This window comes from Artibeus jamaicensis, unplaced genomic scaffold (genome assembly GCF_021234435.1).
Source record: "Artibeus jamaicensis isolate MK-2021 breed Jamaican fruit bat unplaced genomic scaffold, CSHL_Jam_final contig_467, whole genome shotgun sequence".
Lineage (NCBI taxonomy): Eukaryota > Metazoa > Chordata > Mammalia > Chiroptera > Phyllostomidae > Artibeus > Artibeus jamaicensis.
Genome location: NW_026521845.1, coordinates 4,006,570 through 4,026,206, shown reverse-complemented (window position 1 = coordinate 4,026,206; position 19,637 = coordinate 4,006,570). Strand labels below are relative to the sequence as shown.

At 42.0% G+C, this 19,637-nt stretch overlaps 1 protein-coding gene across 1 annotated transcript in view; it reads right to left on the bottom strand.

Moving 5' to 3' along the window:
* The window catches only part of WDR64 (WD repeat domain 64), a 67,303-nt gene extending 52,742 nt beyond the window's left edge, over positions 1–14,561 (bottom strand). The window contains exons 1-6 of the mRNA XM_037152595.2: positions 14,417–14,561; positions 12,427–12,557; positions 6,324–6,423; positions 4,355–4,458; positions 1,518–1,547; positions 203–313 (exon numbers count right to left, since the gene is read on the bottom strand). Of these exons, the coding sequence (XP_037008490.2) occupies positions 203–313; positions 1,518–1,547; positions 4,355–4,458; positions 6,324–6,423; positions 12,427–12,557; positions 14,417–14,561 (621 nt within the window). The remainder of the gene's footprint in view (positions 1–202; positions 314–1,517; positions 1,548–4,354; positions 4,459–6,323; positions 6,424–12,426; positions 12,558–14,416) is intronic.
* Between the last annotated feature and the right edge of the window lie 5,076 nt (positions 14,562–19,637).

Sequence of the window (19,637 nt, the reverse complement as noted above, 5' to 3'; positions counted from 1 at the left end):
AGAAACAAATACCCGCCCCCCAATGAAATACACACTAAGTGGAAAGTATTAATAGTAATATTAGCGCTGGACTTGATTATCTACTTAAACCCCTCGTTTTACAGATGAGGAAACTGTTAAGTAGACGATGGGTGGTGCTCATATCCCACCAGCATGGAAAAGACAAAGCTCCCTTCTTGAAGTATTTCTCCTGATACAGTACCTGGCTGGACCCTTGAGCTTTATAATCCCAGACGATAATGGTTCTTTCCGTAGTGGCAACAATCCGTTTCAGCTGTGGCAGGTAATCGCACCCTGTAATCCAGGAGGTATCCTGATAGAAAAGCATAGATTTGGAGGGGGGATGTATATTGTGTTTTGTCCTGACATATAGCGATGATCACTGAAACATAGGTTAGTTACATTAAAGGCCCCATTTAGTCCCCTTATTTGAAGCGCAAGCTCCCAATATTTCTTCTCTGAGGTTTTTTGGGGGGAGTTGTAACCTTTCTCCCTCACCCCGAGTTCCTCAGACCACCAGCTGCAGAGCAGTGGAGCTGGAGCTGTGGGTGCACAGAGCAGCCAGGGGAGCAGCCATCTTCGTGCCCTATTCACTTAGGTGAGATTGCTTCCTCATAGGGACACACAGGGAGACGGGATGAATCAAGGTCTCTGGCCCTGTAGCCATGCTTAGCATTTTTAGCTAGAAATGACCTCACCTCACCACCTGTCATTGATCAAGTTGAGGCCAATGAGTTTGTGTCTTGCCCAAAGTCACCAAGGTGGCATGGGTAGGACCAGTAGTACCCAGGACATCCCACGACTGACCAGGGACAAGAGCTCCCCTTTGTGAGGGCCAGAAACTTCTGGGTGCATTTCATGCATGCTCCTGAACCTTCTGGAAAACATGCTGAGAATCTAACAGTTTTTTCCAGCTCTAATATATGAAGGCTCAGAGGCTTAGAGAGAAACCAGACCCCTTCTCTGCAGTTCAGGGCACTGGGTGTGAGGCAAGCAGGGTCTGGGAAAAGTCAAACATTTCCCCACCTCGTAAAGTCATGGTGGGATTCTGAGAGCAAGCCCCTGTAACCCGGCATCTGCCACTGGGTTCCTTTTCCAATGAACAATGCAGATTAAACAAATTCCAACATTGCACTCCAATTGCAATGCTCTTTTCAAATTTTAAACAGAATATTTTAAAGTTATTTCTATTGGCTGTTTCCTCGCTGTTCTCACAGTTGGATTGCATATATTTTCTACATTCCTGAGTAGTGGGTGCTGGGAAAAACCTTGGTGAAGGTTTTAAATAGAAGCTTCCCAGAGTAATCACCTTCCAAGCATTCTCTGCAATGCATTAATTCCACAAAGCAAGACCTGGGTCCCCTTTGCTGTTGCCCAAGGTTTAGTTCTAGTCAATAAACCTAAATTTGCAATCTTGGAAAACATCTGATTCTCAGAGCATTTTGCTGGGAGTGGGATTCGTTATGGGGGAACTACCACCATAGCCCTACTTTTGGCTTCATTAGGAATTCACTTACCGTGACATTGGTGCTGGTCTGCACCCTCATCTGTAAACAAAGGAAGAGAACAGTGAAACCCAGCTGGCTCTACACTACAGGTGTGAATGCTTAGATGACACATTTCCTCAGTTTCACCTCTCTTGTCATTTCCACCGCTCTCCTCCCTCTTTCCTCTGAAGCTTCCGGCACTGTGGCTAATGCTCTGCTCGCTTTAGGTTTCTGCTTCTGTGGCTTGTCTTAAAGCCTGGTGACACCGCATTACCCACAGTCTTACACTTACTAGTTATTTTGTCTCTTATTTGCCAACTGCCTCACATTCTTTAGCGATTCAGAGCAAAGCACAAAATGGGAATGCAAGATAATACTAACAGCAATGGTAAGAGCAGTTAAAAGAATACTAAAGAGGTTGCTATAAGTATAGATTGATGTGGGAAAAGTATTGCTTTATTTGAGATTTAGCTCTCAAGTCACTGAGACACTTAAAAACAGTCTGTCCAGTGGACTCCCTATTTCATTCAGTAAGTATTGAATATTATGCTCTGGTACTTGAGGGTCATAGATTGGTTCCCTAGAGACTTAGGATATACACAAGCATCCTTTTATACCCTTAAGGCATGTTAGTTCATTGTTTAGTTGAAGTATATTAATGACCTGGGTTTTTTTGGATGTTTAGATATGTAGGAAATGGCTGCCCAGAAGGAATAGATTGTGTGACAAGGAGAAAAATTAAATCAGCGTGGTGACTAAAATTGCCAGTCATGGTCATCACAATATGTCTTTCATCTGAAGAGTTCACAAAGCTTTTTTTTTTTTTTAAATAAACCAGGGACCTATTTATAGGTGGCCAAATTTCTCGAACTTCACCTTCAGAGGTCATGAAAGTTCTCTGCTTAAAAGTCGATCTTCTGAAAATTTAAAATCTAGCCTTTTTGGCAGGAATTTTCATTAATGCCATTTAAACTCTAGACTATACAGCCCCCTAGAGAGCACCAAGAAAATTCTTAAAAGTATTTATTCAACTTCAGATAAAGCCTAAATTGTGGAATAAGCTGTTACAAGATAGTTAACATTATTGACTACCTTTTAATACATATTTCCTGTGACCTAACCTACGAAATGTCTATTCTCATAGAATGTGTCATTCTATTCGTGAGGCATGCAACACCCAAAATGCTGTTTATCCCTGGTGTGTTAAGTCTTAAAATAAGTGTTTAAGCAACCTTTTCTCCCCAGTTTCAATATCTTATAAGAAACGTGCCTGCATGCTCGTGAGTATACGTGTTCACCTGCAAGCGTGGGTGTTTGTGTGAAAGAGACGTATTTCTGCAAATACGATAATGCTGCCTCGCTTATTTCACATGGTCCTGAACTGCCTCCTTATGAAGTTCATTATTTCCCTTCTCCCGTTTTTATGTGGATACCATCTCAGTTCTATTTTTTGAGGAAATAAAGGTAAAAATGAGAAGAAAAATGATGCACTGAAGAAAGACATCAGGAAAGACGTTCTCATTTTGTTCCCACATCGTTCCTTCACAGCCCCAATCACCAACATTCTCTTAGTACTTACAGTGATGCTGAGCACTTTATGTGTCTTAACTTACTGGATCAACAGAGCTTCCCAGGAAGGGAAGTTGTCTGGTTCTGAATGAGGAGGAACCAGGGCCTGGGCAGAAATCAGTAACAGGCACAGCTGGGGGGTCCCAGGCCCCACAGCCACATTCAGTCCCCCACTGGAGGGCCTCTGGGTGCCCAAGGCCCCCTCCTTACCCCATCTGGCTGCTGTACGGGAGATCACTGAGGAGCTGAAAATTATTGTTGACATTTTAATCATCTGATGATTATTTGAATACACAGAGTCCAGCAGAAGTAAGGCCTGCTTGAGTGTGGTTGGTAGGGTAATAATATGGGTGTAATAATTTATAGTTTTCATTTGAACATTTCACCTACAATGTCCTATGGTGTACTTGAGTGTGATATTGCTGTGTTACAGAATTACATGCTTATGATTTTGTGATAAAAGACTTTGTAATAAAGAGGGGGCATTATCTATTCTGGACCCTATTATAAAGCTTGCCATTCATTGGAAATAAACAAGTAACTAAAATAATTTTTTGCTATTTAAGACCAAACATTCACCTTGGATAGTCATAGTGCCCTATGATGCAGACCACGTCTCCATTAAAATCTCTCCTATTTTAAAAATAGAAGTCCAAAAGTATATATTTAGAATGATGTTAATGAGAGCAATCCGTGACGTTTGTATGGGAATTTGTCGTTCATAAACTGCTTCCACGTTCATTATCTCGCTTGCCCTTTGCTACAACCCTCTGAGGGGACAAGGACTGGCCCTGTTGTGTCCTCATTTTACAGAAGTGAAAAAAAAAGGGACGCGAAAAGGTATGTTGTCTCTGTAAGTTACCTGCTTCCCATCCCAGCTGGTAAAATAAAAGGACTGGAATGCGAGCCTTTTTCCCCCTGTACTCTGGGGTTCTTGTTCAGAACTCTTGTATTCTATGGTGGGATTATGACAAAAATCACTTGGCCATGCCCTTTTCTGATCGTATCTGAGGAGTCACCAGGGTCACCCTTCAATTGTGTGGATGCCACGTGGGCCCTATGCCACAGGAAGGACAATGCAAAATGCAGTCACTACCTCTCAGCAATTGCTCTGGGGTCCCACAGTCTCTTTATCCCCGTCATTTTTAGTTCGATGTTTCGGAGTAACTCTGAAACGTGGTTTGTGGTTTCTGCTGTACCCGATACATATGCATAATGTGTAGGTAAAACAAAAGAGAGGAAGGGAGGGAGGAAAGAAGGAAGGGAGAGGGCAGGAGGAGTCCAAGATTTGAACTTACCTGGTTGTTGAAGACGGTTATCAATCCTCTCTGAGAAGCTGCTATCAGTAAATCCAACTGGGGGATCTTGACAATGCACTTAATCACATCCCGTCTCCTACTACCTGGTAACGGCATAACATTCAGTTCAGCTCCCAGCAGTAAAGTCCCTAAAAGTCCTTTGTTAGGTTTGTGTAAAGAGAGCAACCACCTCTTTTTCAACAGAGAAAATACTGTCCCCAGGAAGGTGCAGGTTGGTGCTGGGCTGTGTGTGAGTGAATCTCACTTTTTTTGTATGTAACACACCGATATACAGGCAGCACAAAAACAGCTAGGCAGTGTATCTGAGGTCTTAAAATGCCACCGGGTCAGGGGAGGGGCTGGAGGGGCTGGAGGGGCTTGGCGTGAGAAGGGCCCACGATGAGAAAAAGGTCTACAAGGCTTCTTAGGGGATCAAGGATGGAAAAAAGGCTGAGAACATGTTCTCACGCCAACCCACCCCCAACCTCTCTGAGTCTGGCCTTGCCCCCCTGTAGACTGTTTTCTACAGAGAAGCCACAATGAACACTTGAAGTAGAACTTGGATCCTGCCTCCTTCCGTCTGCAGCCCTCGTGCAGCTCCTCCGAAGTCTCCAGCGTGGCCACAAGGCCCCAGACATGTGCCCATACTGTCCGGCATCTCCACCTTCTCCACTCCTACCTGAAGGGTACGGTTTGTCTCTCTCCAGGACATTATCACCTTCCCAGCGTGGTCTTCGCTGACCGCCTTACTTAAAACCCCACACCATGTTCCCATCTCCAAGCCGACTTCTTTTTCCACAATCCGCTTACTTAATTTTTTGCCTGTACCACTTAATACCATCTGACCTATTATATATATATTACTTATTTGATGTTTTTAAATTATCTCTATCTTTTCATTAGAAGTAAATTTCATGAGGTCAGGATTTATGATTTATGATTGTTTTCCCACTGCCGTGTCTCCAGCACTTGGAAAGCTACCTGGCTCCCGTGGTAGACCTTAACACGTGTTTGCTGAGTGAATAAATGAACTACAGAACTTAATTGCCATCTAGACAGATGTCTTCAAAGTTCTAACTTAGGATGCGGGCAGCGTGTGCCCCTGCTCATGAGCCCCTCCTCAGCACAGGGGCAGGGGCAGCAGGAATAGACCCCTTGCTTCTGTTCTGTGATGAGAGTTCCATTTCCAGAGCTTGGGCTCTGGTGAGGCCCCCGTTGAGCTAAGGAAGGGTCGAACACACAGGTGGGCTTGAGTCACAAAGGGCTGAAATAAGTTCAGGTGCTTTTTAAAGGAAGACCAGATTGAAACAAAGACCAGTGGTGCTTGTTTCAGATTTGGAGTGAAGTGCTAGAGAGCAAGGGCAGATTCCAGGGCTTGCCTTTCCTCTTCCCAGACCACCCTCTTTCTGGAGGGAGATAGGAAAGAAAACCCACAGTGTCAGCAATGCAGAGGGAGTGGGCTTTCTGGTCCCAGGCTCAGATTTTAAAATAACTGGCAGGCCAGCTGGAGACTTCTTAACATGACACATCACCCCTCTGTGATTGGCCCAAATGCCTAGCGTCACATCTAGAGTTAAACCTCTGTGAGATCATCGAGAATGAGATTTTTTTGGACACGAGTTCTAATTAGTGAAAACTTGAACACTCAATTTTAAGAATATAGTTAAAGAAACCTGGTTCCATTTGGTACTGGAACGTGCGTTACTGAGGTGCCATAGTGGAGAATTTTAACTTGGGATCGGTGCCTAGTCAGTAGAATGTGATCCCCCCACCCCCATCCCCCCCATACAATGTCCTTTAGAGCAATGATAGTATATCAAACCCATCCGCAGGTACTGTTCCTTCTGAGACTGTGTATAAAACTGTCACTGATAAAGTAAACGAGAGGAAAGGGATTCTATGGAAATATCGATTTTTGAGAAAATACCAAAACCTCTATTTAGTTTGGAAGGGAAATTAACGATATCACCTGAAATGACAACTCGCTGTTTTCTAGAAACAAGGAAAACCAGATTTTCTTCGTTCATCTGGGAAGTGAGAGAATCTTCAGAGGAGAAATATCCAAAGATCTAAAATCCCAAACAAAACATATAAACATGAGCGATATTTCAGAATTGCCTGTGGAGAAATGGCTTGGATGTCGTTTGGATTTAAAGTCTTGAATTAACAGTCAAAATTTGTCTTATAAATGCCAGGGGGTCCCCGTATGAGGAGAAGGCTGTGTGATGTGTTTAACACACCGGGTGCTGGTGAGGCATGACTTTTAAGCAGACACTGACTTTTGCTTTCCGGTGGATGGGCTGGGCTGGTGTCCTTGCTCAGACTGAGAGTTCTATTGGGAGCAGGCACTTGGTTGGAAATCAGATCAGGCTTCATCAGACAGGGTTCCCCACTGAGACTCTTGACCTTGAATTTGGTCACTCTCAAATGACTTTTCCTACCCATTTTCCATAAATCTTCCTGGGAAAGATTTTTTTATCCTTCTTAGGATGAGTTTTGGAATTCAAGAAGCTGTACAGCTTACGATAGATGTTCAATTGTCTTATGAATAAGGAGAAATAAAATTCTTATAAGTTAATGACAGTATTTCTCATAAGCTTGAGACTGGTTGGTGCTTGTCAATGAATAGACAGAATGAACCGCAGAGTTTTTCTGAAACAGTAGTATGAACACAAATCAGTGGGAAGTGTGTGAAAATACAGATTCTCATTTGGAACGTCCAGGATGGGGCCTGGGAGTCTGCATTTCTAACAAGCTTCCAGGACAGACCACACTTGTGGTAGAAAGAATCTACTCACAAAATGACTTGCCTGAACATAAATCAAAATGAGCTCTATGTCAGTTTGTTTTCATAACGTTTACTGTGATGCTTGAGGACTTCATACTAGGTTAACATACATGCCTTCAGTCGCTTCACACATGTTACTACCTCCTCTCTGCACCCCTCGACTTCCAAACCTCACAACACACCATGACTGCCCTAGGCATTTCCCACACTTAGATTTCATTTGCTGGGAAGGCCAGGATCACTCGGCGAAAACAGCACTCAATAAAACCTTACCATTACCATCTTTTTAGTAACCACTGCTCGCTTTCTATGGGTACCAAACTTCTGGATTTAGCATCTGATTTCTTTGACGGACTGAGAAACAGGGATAAAGGGTGCTCCTGATAAATCTATGTTGGAATGGACAGGAAGCTTTGGTCACTGCAGAGTCCATCCTCGTTATCAATCACCGATGCATTATCAAGTATTGATTGGCACCTTAGTGCTGTGTACAAGATAGCCTCATGGCGAAGGGCATACACTGTGGAATCAGACCATCTGACATCTGAGTTCAGGCTGTGTAACTAGTCAGTACTCAGAAATTGGACAAATTCCTTCACCTTTGTAAGTCTCAATTTCTTTATTGGAAGAGTAAAAAGACAAAGCCCTGAATTTAAAAATGATTTTTCAATGTGATAACGCATGTAAAATCAGGCTGGCACTGTGACGGGCTGATGGTGTGTGGACCCTCCCTGGGAAAGATCTGTATGATTTCCCCAGCCAATCAGAACCGAGAAGGAAACCAGTCCCTGCTCCTTCAAATCCATCGGGTCCCTGGGCTTTTGCTCCCTTTCTTACCCCGGTTAGAACTGGTGGTCAGCCACCTTGATCACTGATTTCTGCAATCTTCCAACCCTTTACATCACTTCAGTGGCCTGGAAAGACGCCCCCTGCTGGGGAAATACAAATGCGCCTTGGCCCATGCTACGGTGACTGCCACCCAGCCACCATCCCTTGCTTCCCTAGGTGACTGAGTCTATTGCCCCCAGAAACAAGGTCAAACCTCCACTCTCGTGGATACGGACAGGATTCCACCTTTTTGTCACTCTCAGCAGTTGACACACCTCCTACTTCAAAGGATAGTAGAAGCCTCCAGACAAGAGTCCCAGCTCTTCTGGCCACACTCTTGCAAACCAACCTGGTTTGGGATTCATCCGTTCCTACCTCCTTCCCTTTTAAAGCAACGTGTGTTTCCCTTCCCCAGTCAGATCCTTCTTCTGCTCCCTGCATCTCACCCCCTTGCATCTCTTCAGAGCTTATCTCCTTTTCCCCTTAGGATCCTTCTTCTGCCTCTCCCTTCCACTGACTTTTGCCTTGAGCATATTCAAATCTCTCCCGTCTCAAAAACAGCAATACAGCAATCCTTCCAACAGCAATCCTTCCAACAGCAACCACAGGCAATCCTTGCTCTTTCTCCTGATTTTCTCCCGCTTTTCTCCCTCCGCCTTCTGTAAGTGATGTTCCTCCTTCCATTGCTATGGAATTTGGATTCCTCTCTTAGCTACATTTTGGTTTTTGCTGGTTGTTACAGCCGACAGTCTTTCTGAACTTGGACGCTTTCTCCTCTGTATTAGCTTTCTATTGCTACTGAAACAAATAATCACACAGTGGCTTAAAACAATACCCATTTACTACAATAGCTCACCAGTCCCACAGGTTACAAGTCCAAAATGGGTCTCAATGGGCTAAAATCAAGCTGTCAGTAGAAATGTGTTTTTTACCAGACACTTGGGGAAAATCTGCTTCCAAGGTCATTCTGGCTGTTGGCCCAGGCTCTCTGCTTCCTGGCTGGCTGTCAGCTCTAACACATGGGCCTTCCACCTCAGTACCAGCCAATGGTGCTGCAAATCCTCATCCTACCAGCCAATGGTGCTGTAAATCCTCACCTTACTAGGAACCTCACTACCCCCTTCTTCCTGTGACATTGAGGACTCAGGTGGCCACACTGGGTCCACCCAGATAACCCAGGATAATCTCTCAAATTTAAGATCAGCTGATTAGACCTTAATGACATCTGCAAAAGTCCCTTCTCAGCAGCATCTCAATTGGTACTTGGAAGGGTGTGCCTTTAAAATGCCGCCTATCGTGTCTTCATTTTATAAATGCAATTCTGTACAATTTAAATGACTCAGGCAAAATACAGCCAAACATCGACCAATGTTAGCAACCAATTTAACCACAGGTAATAAATTTTAAAAAGATTGGCAATGATGATGAGAATGATGACTATTTTGTGCTACTGAATACACATGTTTCTCAAGGATGGGAGAACTCTGCACCGCACAAGTTGTCCCTAGTTGGAAACGATGTTCTCTATCTGTCTACAGAGAGAGATACTATCTGTCTACATGTGGTATGATACTATCTGTGTACAGTACCTATTAGTTTTTAAAAAGCACGTTACTGACTGGCATGCAACTTGATTTGCACTTTGGTGTAATTTTTATGGAGTTGGTGGCATAGTATCTGTTAAGAGTTCAGAACAGATGTGGGGAGAAATCTAGGAGAACGGTCTTGTTTAGGGCAATGTTGGGATCTCTTTTTAAAAAAATATTTTATTATTTTTTAGAGAGAGGGGAAAGGAAGGAGAAAAAGTGGGCGAGAAACATCCATGTGTGGTTGCCTCTCATGTGTCCCCCACTGGGGACCTGGCCTGCAGCCCAGGCATGTGCCCTGACTGAGAATCAGACTGGTGACCCTTTGCTTCACGGGCCCATGCTCAATCCATTGAGCTACACCAGCCAGGGCATGTTGGGAGCTTTTAACTTGGGCCTGCAAGTCACATGACCTCAGGCATGACTCTTCATTTCTCTGTGTCTGAGTTCTCCCCATCTGTAAGGTAAGGATACTCAATAATAACCAGAACTATATGCTCTGGTGTAAGAATTGAATGAGGAAGTGCACGATTAGATTATTTAATAATTAGGAAGATTAAGAAGTACTTAGGTTGCACCAAGTGCCAGGTTGGAACTCAATCGACCTCAGCCTTTGAGCGAATATAATTCCCAGTTTTGTAGGGACAATACCGGAAATGGAGCTCAGGAGTAAACTGCCTACTGGGCACCTCTGCTGCCGGTCCAGGCAACCCATCAGCCGTGCTATCTGTCATGTGTGCATTTTATAGTCACATCTCCTTGTAAGCGGGGGCCGTCCTGTGGGGCATCTGCTCTGATGAAAATAATAAATTGCTACTTCTACTTGCAATAACACAAAGTTACAGTGCTTACCAGAAATAACTTCCAAAGGACACTAAAAACATCAACTTGCTCAAATGTCTTGAGGAAAAATTTAAGGGATATTATACTGGATATACTCCTTCCTAAAAGACAACTAAAGTTTTACACTGGAAGAAAATGTTTCAAACAAATATGTTTTTAAACATTTCCTATGATGCTTTATAGCCTCAAGGGTCTCAAATTTCTCTTTCACCAGTTAAAATTTCAGTCTAGTAATTGTACTTGTGACATGCTTGGAGCATTTTATGACTGTTAATGATTTAACTATTAATAGTCAAATTTTATGACTATTAAGTGGTTCACTTTTTTAGTACACTTATTTTGGGGATTGCGTAAGGAACGCATGTTCAATGTAGAACACTACAAGAAAATGAAAAGCTGGTAGAAGGGAACCAGAACCTTATGCAACTTGTTTTTAACCCTGGAGCAAATATAGTTTTAGAGTTGTGCTAATTCACTTGAAATTCACTTTTGGGGACCCACAGTCATAGGCACCCCACATGGTGTTTGTTGTATGCCAAACAGGCATACAATTAATGTGAGTGTTTTTTAATTAATATGAGTGTTTTCATGAGCTTCCCACTGGAAACTAGGTTAACATGGATTTGTAGCCACAGTATATTGTATCTGTACCAGAACTATCCACTAACTAGCTTCATAAATTTGAGACAGTCACATTTCTTTGAATCTCTTTACATCTAATTTTTCTCATTATAAATAAAAGGGGCAGGTCTTGGGGATGTTTTAGTTGAGTTCTCAGGTTGCCTTATTCTATAAATATCAATTTTCCCAAGTGCATTTGTACCTAAAATCTAAAGAAAGAAAGTGCACCTTCTTGTGGCATTGCTACAATAAAGAGATTTATACTCGGAATCAGGTTTGTGCCTGACTTTAAAAGAGTCAACCTAGTTCTCATTACCTGATGAGATTACTATTGGCTGATAAAAAGTGCAGTTAAATCACACTAAAAAAGCTAGTCTTCCAGTAATGTGTTTCCATTTTACTGATGATGGATCTGAAGCCCAGAAAGGTTAGGTCACCCAACTGGAAATAGAAATGCCTCTTAGGAGCCTTGGCACAGATAGTTTGTGAGGAAAGTGATAGAAAAATAAAAGAGGGACCTTTCTGCACTATTCTTTTCAAACATCAAGGTAGTCTTCAAATACATACGATGTGTCAGACAGCCAGCCCAAGGTTTTCTATTAAACTTGCATATGATTTATAGGGACCCATGAAATTTAACCGGATCATGTCATGAAAGGAAGAAGGAAAGGAAAGAACAAAAGAAAGTTAGCTTGGCAACCAGAATTCATGATTTTTGGTGCATAAATGTGGTATTCCAGAAATGACTTTGTAATGCACTGCTGGGTTCAACTCGTTAACATTTCATTCAAAACTTAAGCATTCATAGTCATAAGTAATAGTGGCCTATAATTCCTCGACATTTTATCTTCATTCAACTCAGTGCTATTTAGCCTTTTTAAATGACAAGGAGACAAGGCATTTTCTCTCCACTTCCATCATCCACTTTAACAACCAAACATGCTTCTTCTACATGTTCTTCCAAGAACACTGGAGTTATGTCAATACTGTTCCAGTGAGAACATTACTCAGAAAATGGAAGAGGTGGTCGATCATCACCCTTTTCTTATACTGAGAATTTGGATACACTGGAATTGGTATACATTGATATTATTGAAAAGGAATAGTTCATTTAGTATGTAAAGAAGACCACTAAGACCTTGGTTGTGGTTAATAGCCTATAGAGTTCTTTCAGTTGGTAACTTGGTCTAGAAGTATTAGGAGTTACTTGTTAATAATACAGTTAAACATCCTTCTGGTTTACCCACTTTCAGTGATGGGCAGTGGACACCTCTGGAGGGTGTGGGCATTTAAACATTCCCCCACATTGTTCATGTCCCCCTGTAGGAGTAACACTTCGTTTTAATTGTTTATTCTAAACAAAGAAAAACATGCATGCATTTCATTTAAACAAAAAAAGTGACTACCTCACACCAGTCGGTAGGTGCATCAGGGTTGTGGCAAAGTTTCCTGTAAAAGTATTTCACATCCTGATTCTTCACTTCTGAACCAAAGAGATCTTGCACGGCTCCATAGAACTTCTCATAATCAATCATATCTGCATTGTAACAAAGTGCAAAAACATTGTCATAAAATCCCAAGAACTATATTGTATTTGACAGCTGTCTTTTCATTCTTTTTTTACAAAAAGAATTTTGAAAATATGCTTATTGATTTTAGGGAGAGAGAAACATTAATGCGAGAGAGAAACATTGATTGGTTGCTGCCTGTGTATGCATCAGCTGGGGTAGAATCTAAAACCTCTTGGTCTGTAGGATGATGCTCCAACCAACTGAGCCACACTGACCGGAGCCAGCTGTCTTTTCTATTTGCTAGCTTATATCATTTTAACTTACAAAAGCCAGACTTTTCTGCATTTTAGAGATTTTCCCCCATTGGAAATATAATGAGGGACTTGACTAAAGTCAGAAGAAAATAGTTTACTTTGGAGTTTAGTACCTCCTCTTTAGCTTTTGTTGCACAACTGTTTCAGGATTTTTGTTCAGGAATACAAAGATGAAAAGGTGAGTTACTTCTTTCTAATTGTTAAAAGTTTTACCCATCAGGAGTCTCTGCTAGAGTTCATCTTGAGTGAGCAAAGAGTGATCCTTGATTGGTTCTTTTTTTTACCATTTTTTTATTGATTATGCCATCACATTTATTCTATTTCCCCCCCTCCATTCCCCTTCACCCTGCACACCCCTCCCCCACCATTCCCCCCCTTTACTTCATGAATACATGTCTCAAGTTCTTTAGATTCTATATTTCCCCTACTATTCTTACCCTCCCCCCATCTATTTTCTATCTACTGTCTATGCTACTTATTTTCTGTACCTTCTCCCACCTTCTCCTTCTCCCAACTTTGTAGTGCACAAACACACACAAAACCCACAAACATGCCATTTTTGGAATATAGATTTTGCCTAACTTGATGATTCACTGATATATGGCTACCTAGTCAAGGACAAGAAGGCATTAGATGCAAAAATGTGTTAAGCACTTGCAATGTGTCAGAACTGAGCTAGACATTGGACTGGGAAAAGAGAACTAGATAGATCTCATTTCCGAGAAATTCACGTTCTAGTGGGAGAAACAAAATGAATGGGAACCACCAAATAAATATCTGCAGATTGTGACAGGAAGACCACTAGCAATAGATATTAGATGACTGGCTCTCTGTGTTAAGTTGAAAAGCACATGAGGAAGCTTTCTGGGATGGTAGAGATGTTCTTTGTTTCAATCTGGTAGATAGCTACAGGTTTATTTACCAAGGTCCAAATTTATTGAGCTATATACGTCCAATTAGTGCATTTTAGGGGCTTCACTGTACATATATCATACCCTAGTAACAAAGTGAAACTCATTATGTGCAGTATGATAAGTGGCAGGAAGGAAACCAAGAGGAATCTGTGAAATGGACTGGTAGAGTGCATTAGATAGTGTTGGTGCACGGGATGGGCCTCAGGGAAGCTCTCCCTAAAAGCATGGGGAAAAGATGAAACTGAGACCTGAGAAGCAAAAAGCAATCACCATATGTGATGGGAGACCAGAGTGTTCAGGCAGAGGCCAATGAAAACAGGGCTGCTGGTTGGGAAGGAGATGGCAGGGTGGCCCTCATGGACTACAGAGTCCCAGACCAACCAGTGAGCCATGAAATGACATGTGCTGCAGAAGAACCCGTAGATGTCCTTTAATCCAACCCCTGATTTTACACTTGAGACAATTAAAGTTCAGACAAGTGGAAAAAAAAACACAATTCCCCCAAGACCACTTAGCTATTTTGAGTTAGAATGAGGACTCGGGCTCCCTATTAAGTGTCTTTGCTTTTAAGCTATGTCACTTCTCTCTGATGGCTTAAAACATCTCCCCATTCTAATGAGCAGACCCAACCAGACTGCCCTTCATCACTGCTCTTACCTTCCTTTGGGACAAACAAGCCTGCTCTTTCATCTCTTTTCTGGGCTGCTACATGTTCAACCAGTTTTTCAAACTCATATAGGGATATCTTGAAATTTTTCGTCTGAATCACAGCATCCAGACTCTTTTCCTCCCTGATATCCATTGGGATGCAGGGAATGTTTATTTCTGCCCAGGAAAAAATAATGCAAATTTGTCAACTTGGAAACCCTCCAGGTTGCCACACTGCCTTCCTGCTGTCTCAGTCGTCAGCCTAGGTCTCATCCCGCTGATCTTCAAATCCCATTCTGTGGGTAGGGGTATGAGGTGCAGCAAGGCTGCTGACTAAGGTTCAGTGCATATAATGTGGGTGAATATTTCAGTGCAATTCTGACCTCATAATGTTACCAGTGTCCTTCACATGGCACCCATTGCATCATAATGCCTCTGTAACATCCTCCTCTTTTTAGGAGGAGGCTGAGGTTGCTCTTCCCACAGATTGTGTTTGTGTATGTTGTGTGTGTGAGTACACTGCCAGAGAGGGAAGAAGAACGGGTAAAAAAGACCAAGAAAGGAAACTGGACATGGCTTTCTTCTTTCCATGTCTCCTCTCAAACCTTTTGCCTTCTTTCTCAGGATTCTGTGGAGAGTAACATTCACATTCCTTCTTGCAGCTGTGCTGGATACCAAAGCAGGAACTTCTAACGATGAACACCTATTTCAGCATCTGTCATTTTGATCACAAATGAAGATATTTTCAGAGGCCATAGAGAATAAAACTGCCTCTTACTCCTATAGGACATTGGCTTTCAGTTAAAATGGTAAAGTGGTCTAATAGACAAACAAACTATGAAGACAAAGAGTAACGGTGCGTGTTGGAAGATAAATAAGAGTAAAAGGGTTAGGGAGTTTAGAGAAGGCATCATTTAATAGACCTTTAGACCAAACCAGAGGAAAGGGAGATAATAAGCCCTGTGTGTAAATGGTGGAAGGATGTTTCAGGGAACAGAAAACATAAATTCCTTAAATCAACATGTGTGTCATACAGCCGAGAAACAGCAGAGAGGCTGGCCGATGAGGTGATGTGGATGGGGAAAGGTAGGAAGGTAGGAGGTCAGGGGCTGGGGCCAGGTCCTGGAAAACCTTAGAGGAGTTGTGAGGACTTTGACTTTTACCCTGAAGAAGATGGCACATTTTTGAGTAGGAGAAACTAACAGGGAGGAGGGGTAGAATCAGGGAAACCAATGAGGTGGCAGTTTCAATAATCCAACTAAGAGATGATAGTAATTCAGATCCTAGTCATGGAAGTAGGGCTTGGTGGTCAGCTCGTGTGAAGGTGATGAGATTTGCTGATCAGGAATAGAAGGGAGTGTGAGAACAGAGAAGGCTTAAGGAGAATCATGATTGTGGCCTCATAAAACAGTTAAAGTGTCATTCATTTACTTTGGGGGTGAAAGTTGGTGGGAGGAGCAGATTTGGGTGGAGGGACAATTAAGAGTCCAATCTGGAAGATGTTAAGTTGGAGATGTCTATTAGATAAGCAATTGTAGATGGCAAACAACCAGATGGTAAAGAGTGCTGGAGAATCATCACCATTTGGATGATATTTAAAGCCATTGGACTGGACGAGATCACATGGGATCCGTGTAGGTGAAGAAGAAAGAAAGCTGAGGACTGAACCCGGAACCTGCCAGTGTTCAGGTCAGGATGCTCTGGAAATGCCAGGGACAGAGACTAAGGGGCGTGGCTAGTGAGGTAGGAGGAGCCAAGAGAAAGTTGTAGCTCACAAACCACGAAAAGAGATGTGTTTTGAAAAGAAAGGGTGTACTTGGGGGCCATTCTGTTTATTCAATAAAAAAATTGCATAGGAAGAAAAAAGAAGGAGCAGGGACATACAGATTTAAATAAGCTTTAAAGACACACTGACCAATCATGGGTGGACTTTATTTAGAGCCTTGCTCAACCACAATGAAAAATAATCACACTTATGAGACAATTGGAACCCCAACAAGATATTTGCTGATATTGAGAAATCACTATTTATCATTGTAGATGTGATCATTGTCATTTATATTATATTGCTGCATATCTGATATTCTATTTTAGAGCTACATATTGAAATATTTACAGCTAAGCATTAACATACAAAGGAGTGGTGAACTGTGCCAAATAGCACTGATGAGCTACATCAGATGAGGGCTGAAAATTAAGCATTGGAATGTGGCAGATGGTGACCTTAAGAAAAGCCATCTCGGTGGTACAGTGGATTAAAGAGAGTGGCAGGAGGGCATGAAGGGACAGCAGGTACAGATGCATGCTACGGCACCAGCTTTTGTGGACATCTTAAAAGCACATGCTGGCACGATTCACAGCTATTATGGCTATTTATAGAGCAACAGGATACATCTGTACTATTTTCCTAACTGCAAAAATTATAAAACCACCAATTTAAAGAATCACCAGTGTAATCAGCAATATTCCTACCTTTCTTACAAAACTATTGCTTTTTCAAAGACCACCTTCTAGGCCGAGGTCACATACTTTCGTAACTATATGCAGTTTCAATAGCACTATGCACATTATTTAAATATCAATCACCATTTCATAAAGCTGTAGCCATGATTCTGATGTCCTTTTCAAATAGAACTCTTTTTTCTTTTCTTTCTATCTTTCTCAAATATTTTTAATTTTGTCAATTACTTCTTACATATAAATGATTGTGGTGGATGATTGATGTAAGAATTCAGAAGCAAACATGCATAGCTGTGTAAGGAAAAGATGTTAGTGGTCCCCCTGTTAGAAAAAGGCTCTAGGGAAAAAAATATTTGGAATGGTTACGATGGCTTCAGCTTCTGTGAGTCCTGTCAGAGCCACGTGTGAAAAGCAGTGGGAAAGGCCATGACACAGGCCTGGGGTCAGATCCTCAGCAGGTCTGTGACATGGCCCAGGCACTGGCCACCTGGTAGAAATTATCAGGAGAATAGGTAGCTCTGCATTTTCTGCTTCCAGGTTCACTGCAGCCAAGTCCAGTTCTCAGGGTAAGTAGGTCAGTGCAGAACTTTTCTGGGGTGAAATGAGGATTGTCAGTCGAAGGATGTGACAGGTCACAGAGAGGGGACAGCAGCTTCAGTGGGGCAGGATGCTGGCTGACCAGGGACTGGGTGGAATCTGGGCCGTGCTCATGCAGGCATTTTCAAGATAGAAACATGATCCAAGAGCAGAAGGCATCTTGGTAATGCTAGTCCACATGTCCCTTGAGTGGCATTCCTGACTGATACCTTCTGTATGTCAGGGCCTAGCTGTCACACTGCTCTCTTTCTTTGCCATCATTTTGGGAAAGTCCTTATCTTCTCTCCTATAGTCTAGGTCACAGACATTGTCAAACTCATGTCAAACTCATTTTCACCAGGGGCCACATCAGCCTCGTGGTTGCCTTCAAAGGGCCAAATGTAACTTTAGGACTGTATAAATGTAACTACTCCTTAACAGTTAAATGAAAGTTCAGTGCTGCTGCCAGGTACAAACAAGGTTCCAGGCCTCAGCCCGTGGGCCTTGTGTTTGCTACCTGTGGTCTACATCCTCTTCTACAGTTTGTTCCCTCGATTTGATGATTCACATCCAGTAGTACCTGGAAAACATATTGTTGGTACCTTGCATGTCTGAAAACATCCTTATTCTCTTTTTGCAATTCGACTCATATTTGGTTGCATGTAGAATTCTATGTTGGAAATTGCTTTCTTTCAATATTTTGAAGCTATTCTTACATTGCCTTTTTGCTTCTAGTGTTGCTAAGAAGTCTAATTTAATCAAATTTGGTTGCCGATTATAAGCTATTCCAATCCCTGGCCTTTGAACACAACTTGTTTTAATTCCCCCTCCCGCCCCAATCAGGAAGCCTGTAAGTGCTCTTTGTCCCCAGCGTGCCCAGAGCTCACTATTTCTCTACAGTGGGTATCAGTGCAGGGGTTACATTAACTGAAAGTGAACAGACAGGCTTTGATGACTGACGATTGAATGTCATCCAAACTCAGTAAAGAACAGGTAGAAAGAAGACATTTGAAATGAGCAGTGGGAGAGAGAATAAAGTAACTTTTTGCTTGGACCACGGAGTCTAGCTTACTCAGAACATGATCGTATCTGTTTACTTCTTCTACTCTGAAAAGGGACACGCAGGCACAGTTTGCATGTACAGTTTTTGTGTGAAAAGAACTTCCAATTTTATTTTTAATTGCTGTTTACATTTAATATTATTAATTTTCTATTAGTATTATGTCTATAGCATCGCGGTTAGACAATCCTATACTTTACAAAGTGATCCCCCAATATTTCCAGTACCCACCTGGCACCACACATATTGTAATATTACTGACTTTGTTTCCTGTGCTGTGCTCTGCATCCCCATGACTAATCTGTAGCTACCAATCTTTACTTCTCAATGCCTTCGCCTCTTTCACCCAGCCCTCCCCCCCCCCGCCAGTCCCCTCTGGCAACCACGAGTCTGTTCTCTGTGTCTGTGAGTCTGTTTCAATTTTGTGTGTTTATTTTGTTCTTTAGATTTCACATCTAAGCTAAATCATATGGCATTTTACCATCTGTGACCCCATAGACGAATGCACAGGGTATTGTGCTAAGTGAAATAAGTCAAAGAAAGACAAATGCATGCACTTTTTTTATAGTAAAAATAGACATAATGTACAATTTACCATTATATACCACTTTAAGTGTACAATTCAGTGGCATTAAGTTTATTCATGACAGTATATAGTTATCACTGCTATTTATTTTCAGATCTTCTGCACCCTCTCAAACCTGAAAGCTCTGTACCCAATAACCACTAAGGCCCCATCCCTTCCTCCCCCCAGTTCTTGGTAACTATTATTTTACTTTCTGTCTCCATGAGTTTGCCTATTTTAGGTACCCTTATTTAAGTGGTATTTTACACTATTTTTTCTTGTGTGTCTGGCTTATTTCATGTAGCATAATGTTTTCAAGGTTTATCCCTGTTGTAGCATGTACTAGAATTTCATTCTTTCTGTAACTGAATAATATTCCATGGTATGTATATGTCACATTTTATTTATCCATTGATCTTTTGATGGATATTTGGATTTTTCCCATCTTTTGGCCATTGTGGATAATGTTGTTATGAACATTGACCAGCAAATATTTATTTGAGTCCCAGCTTTGAATTTCTTTTGGTATATACCTAGCAGCAGAATTGCTGGATCATATGAAAATTTTA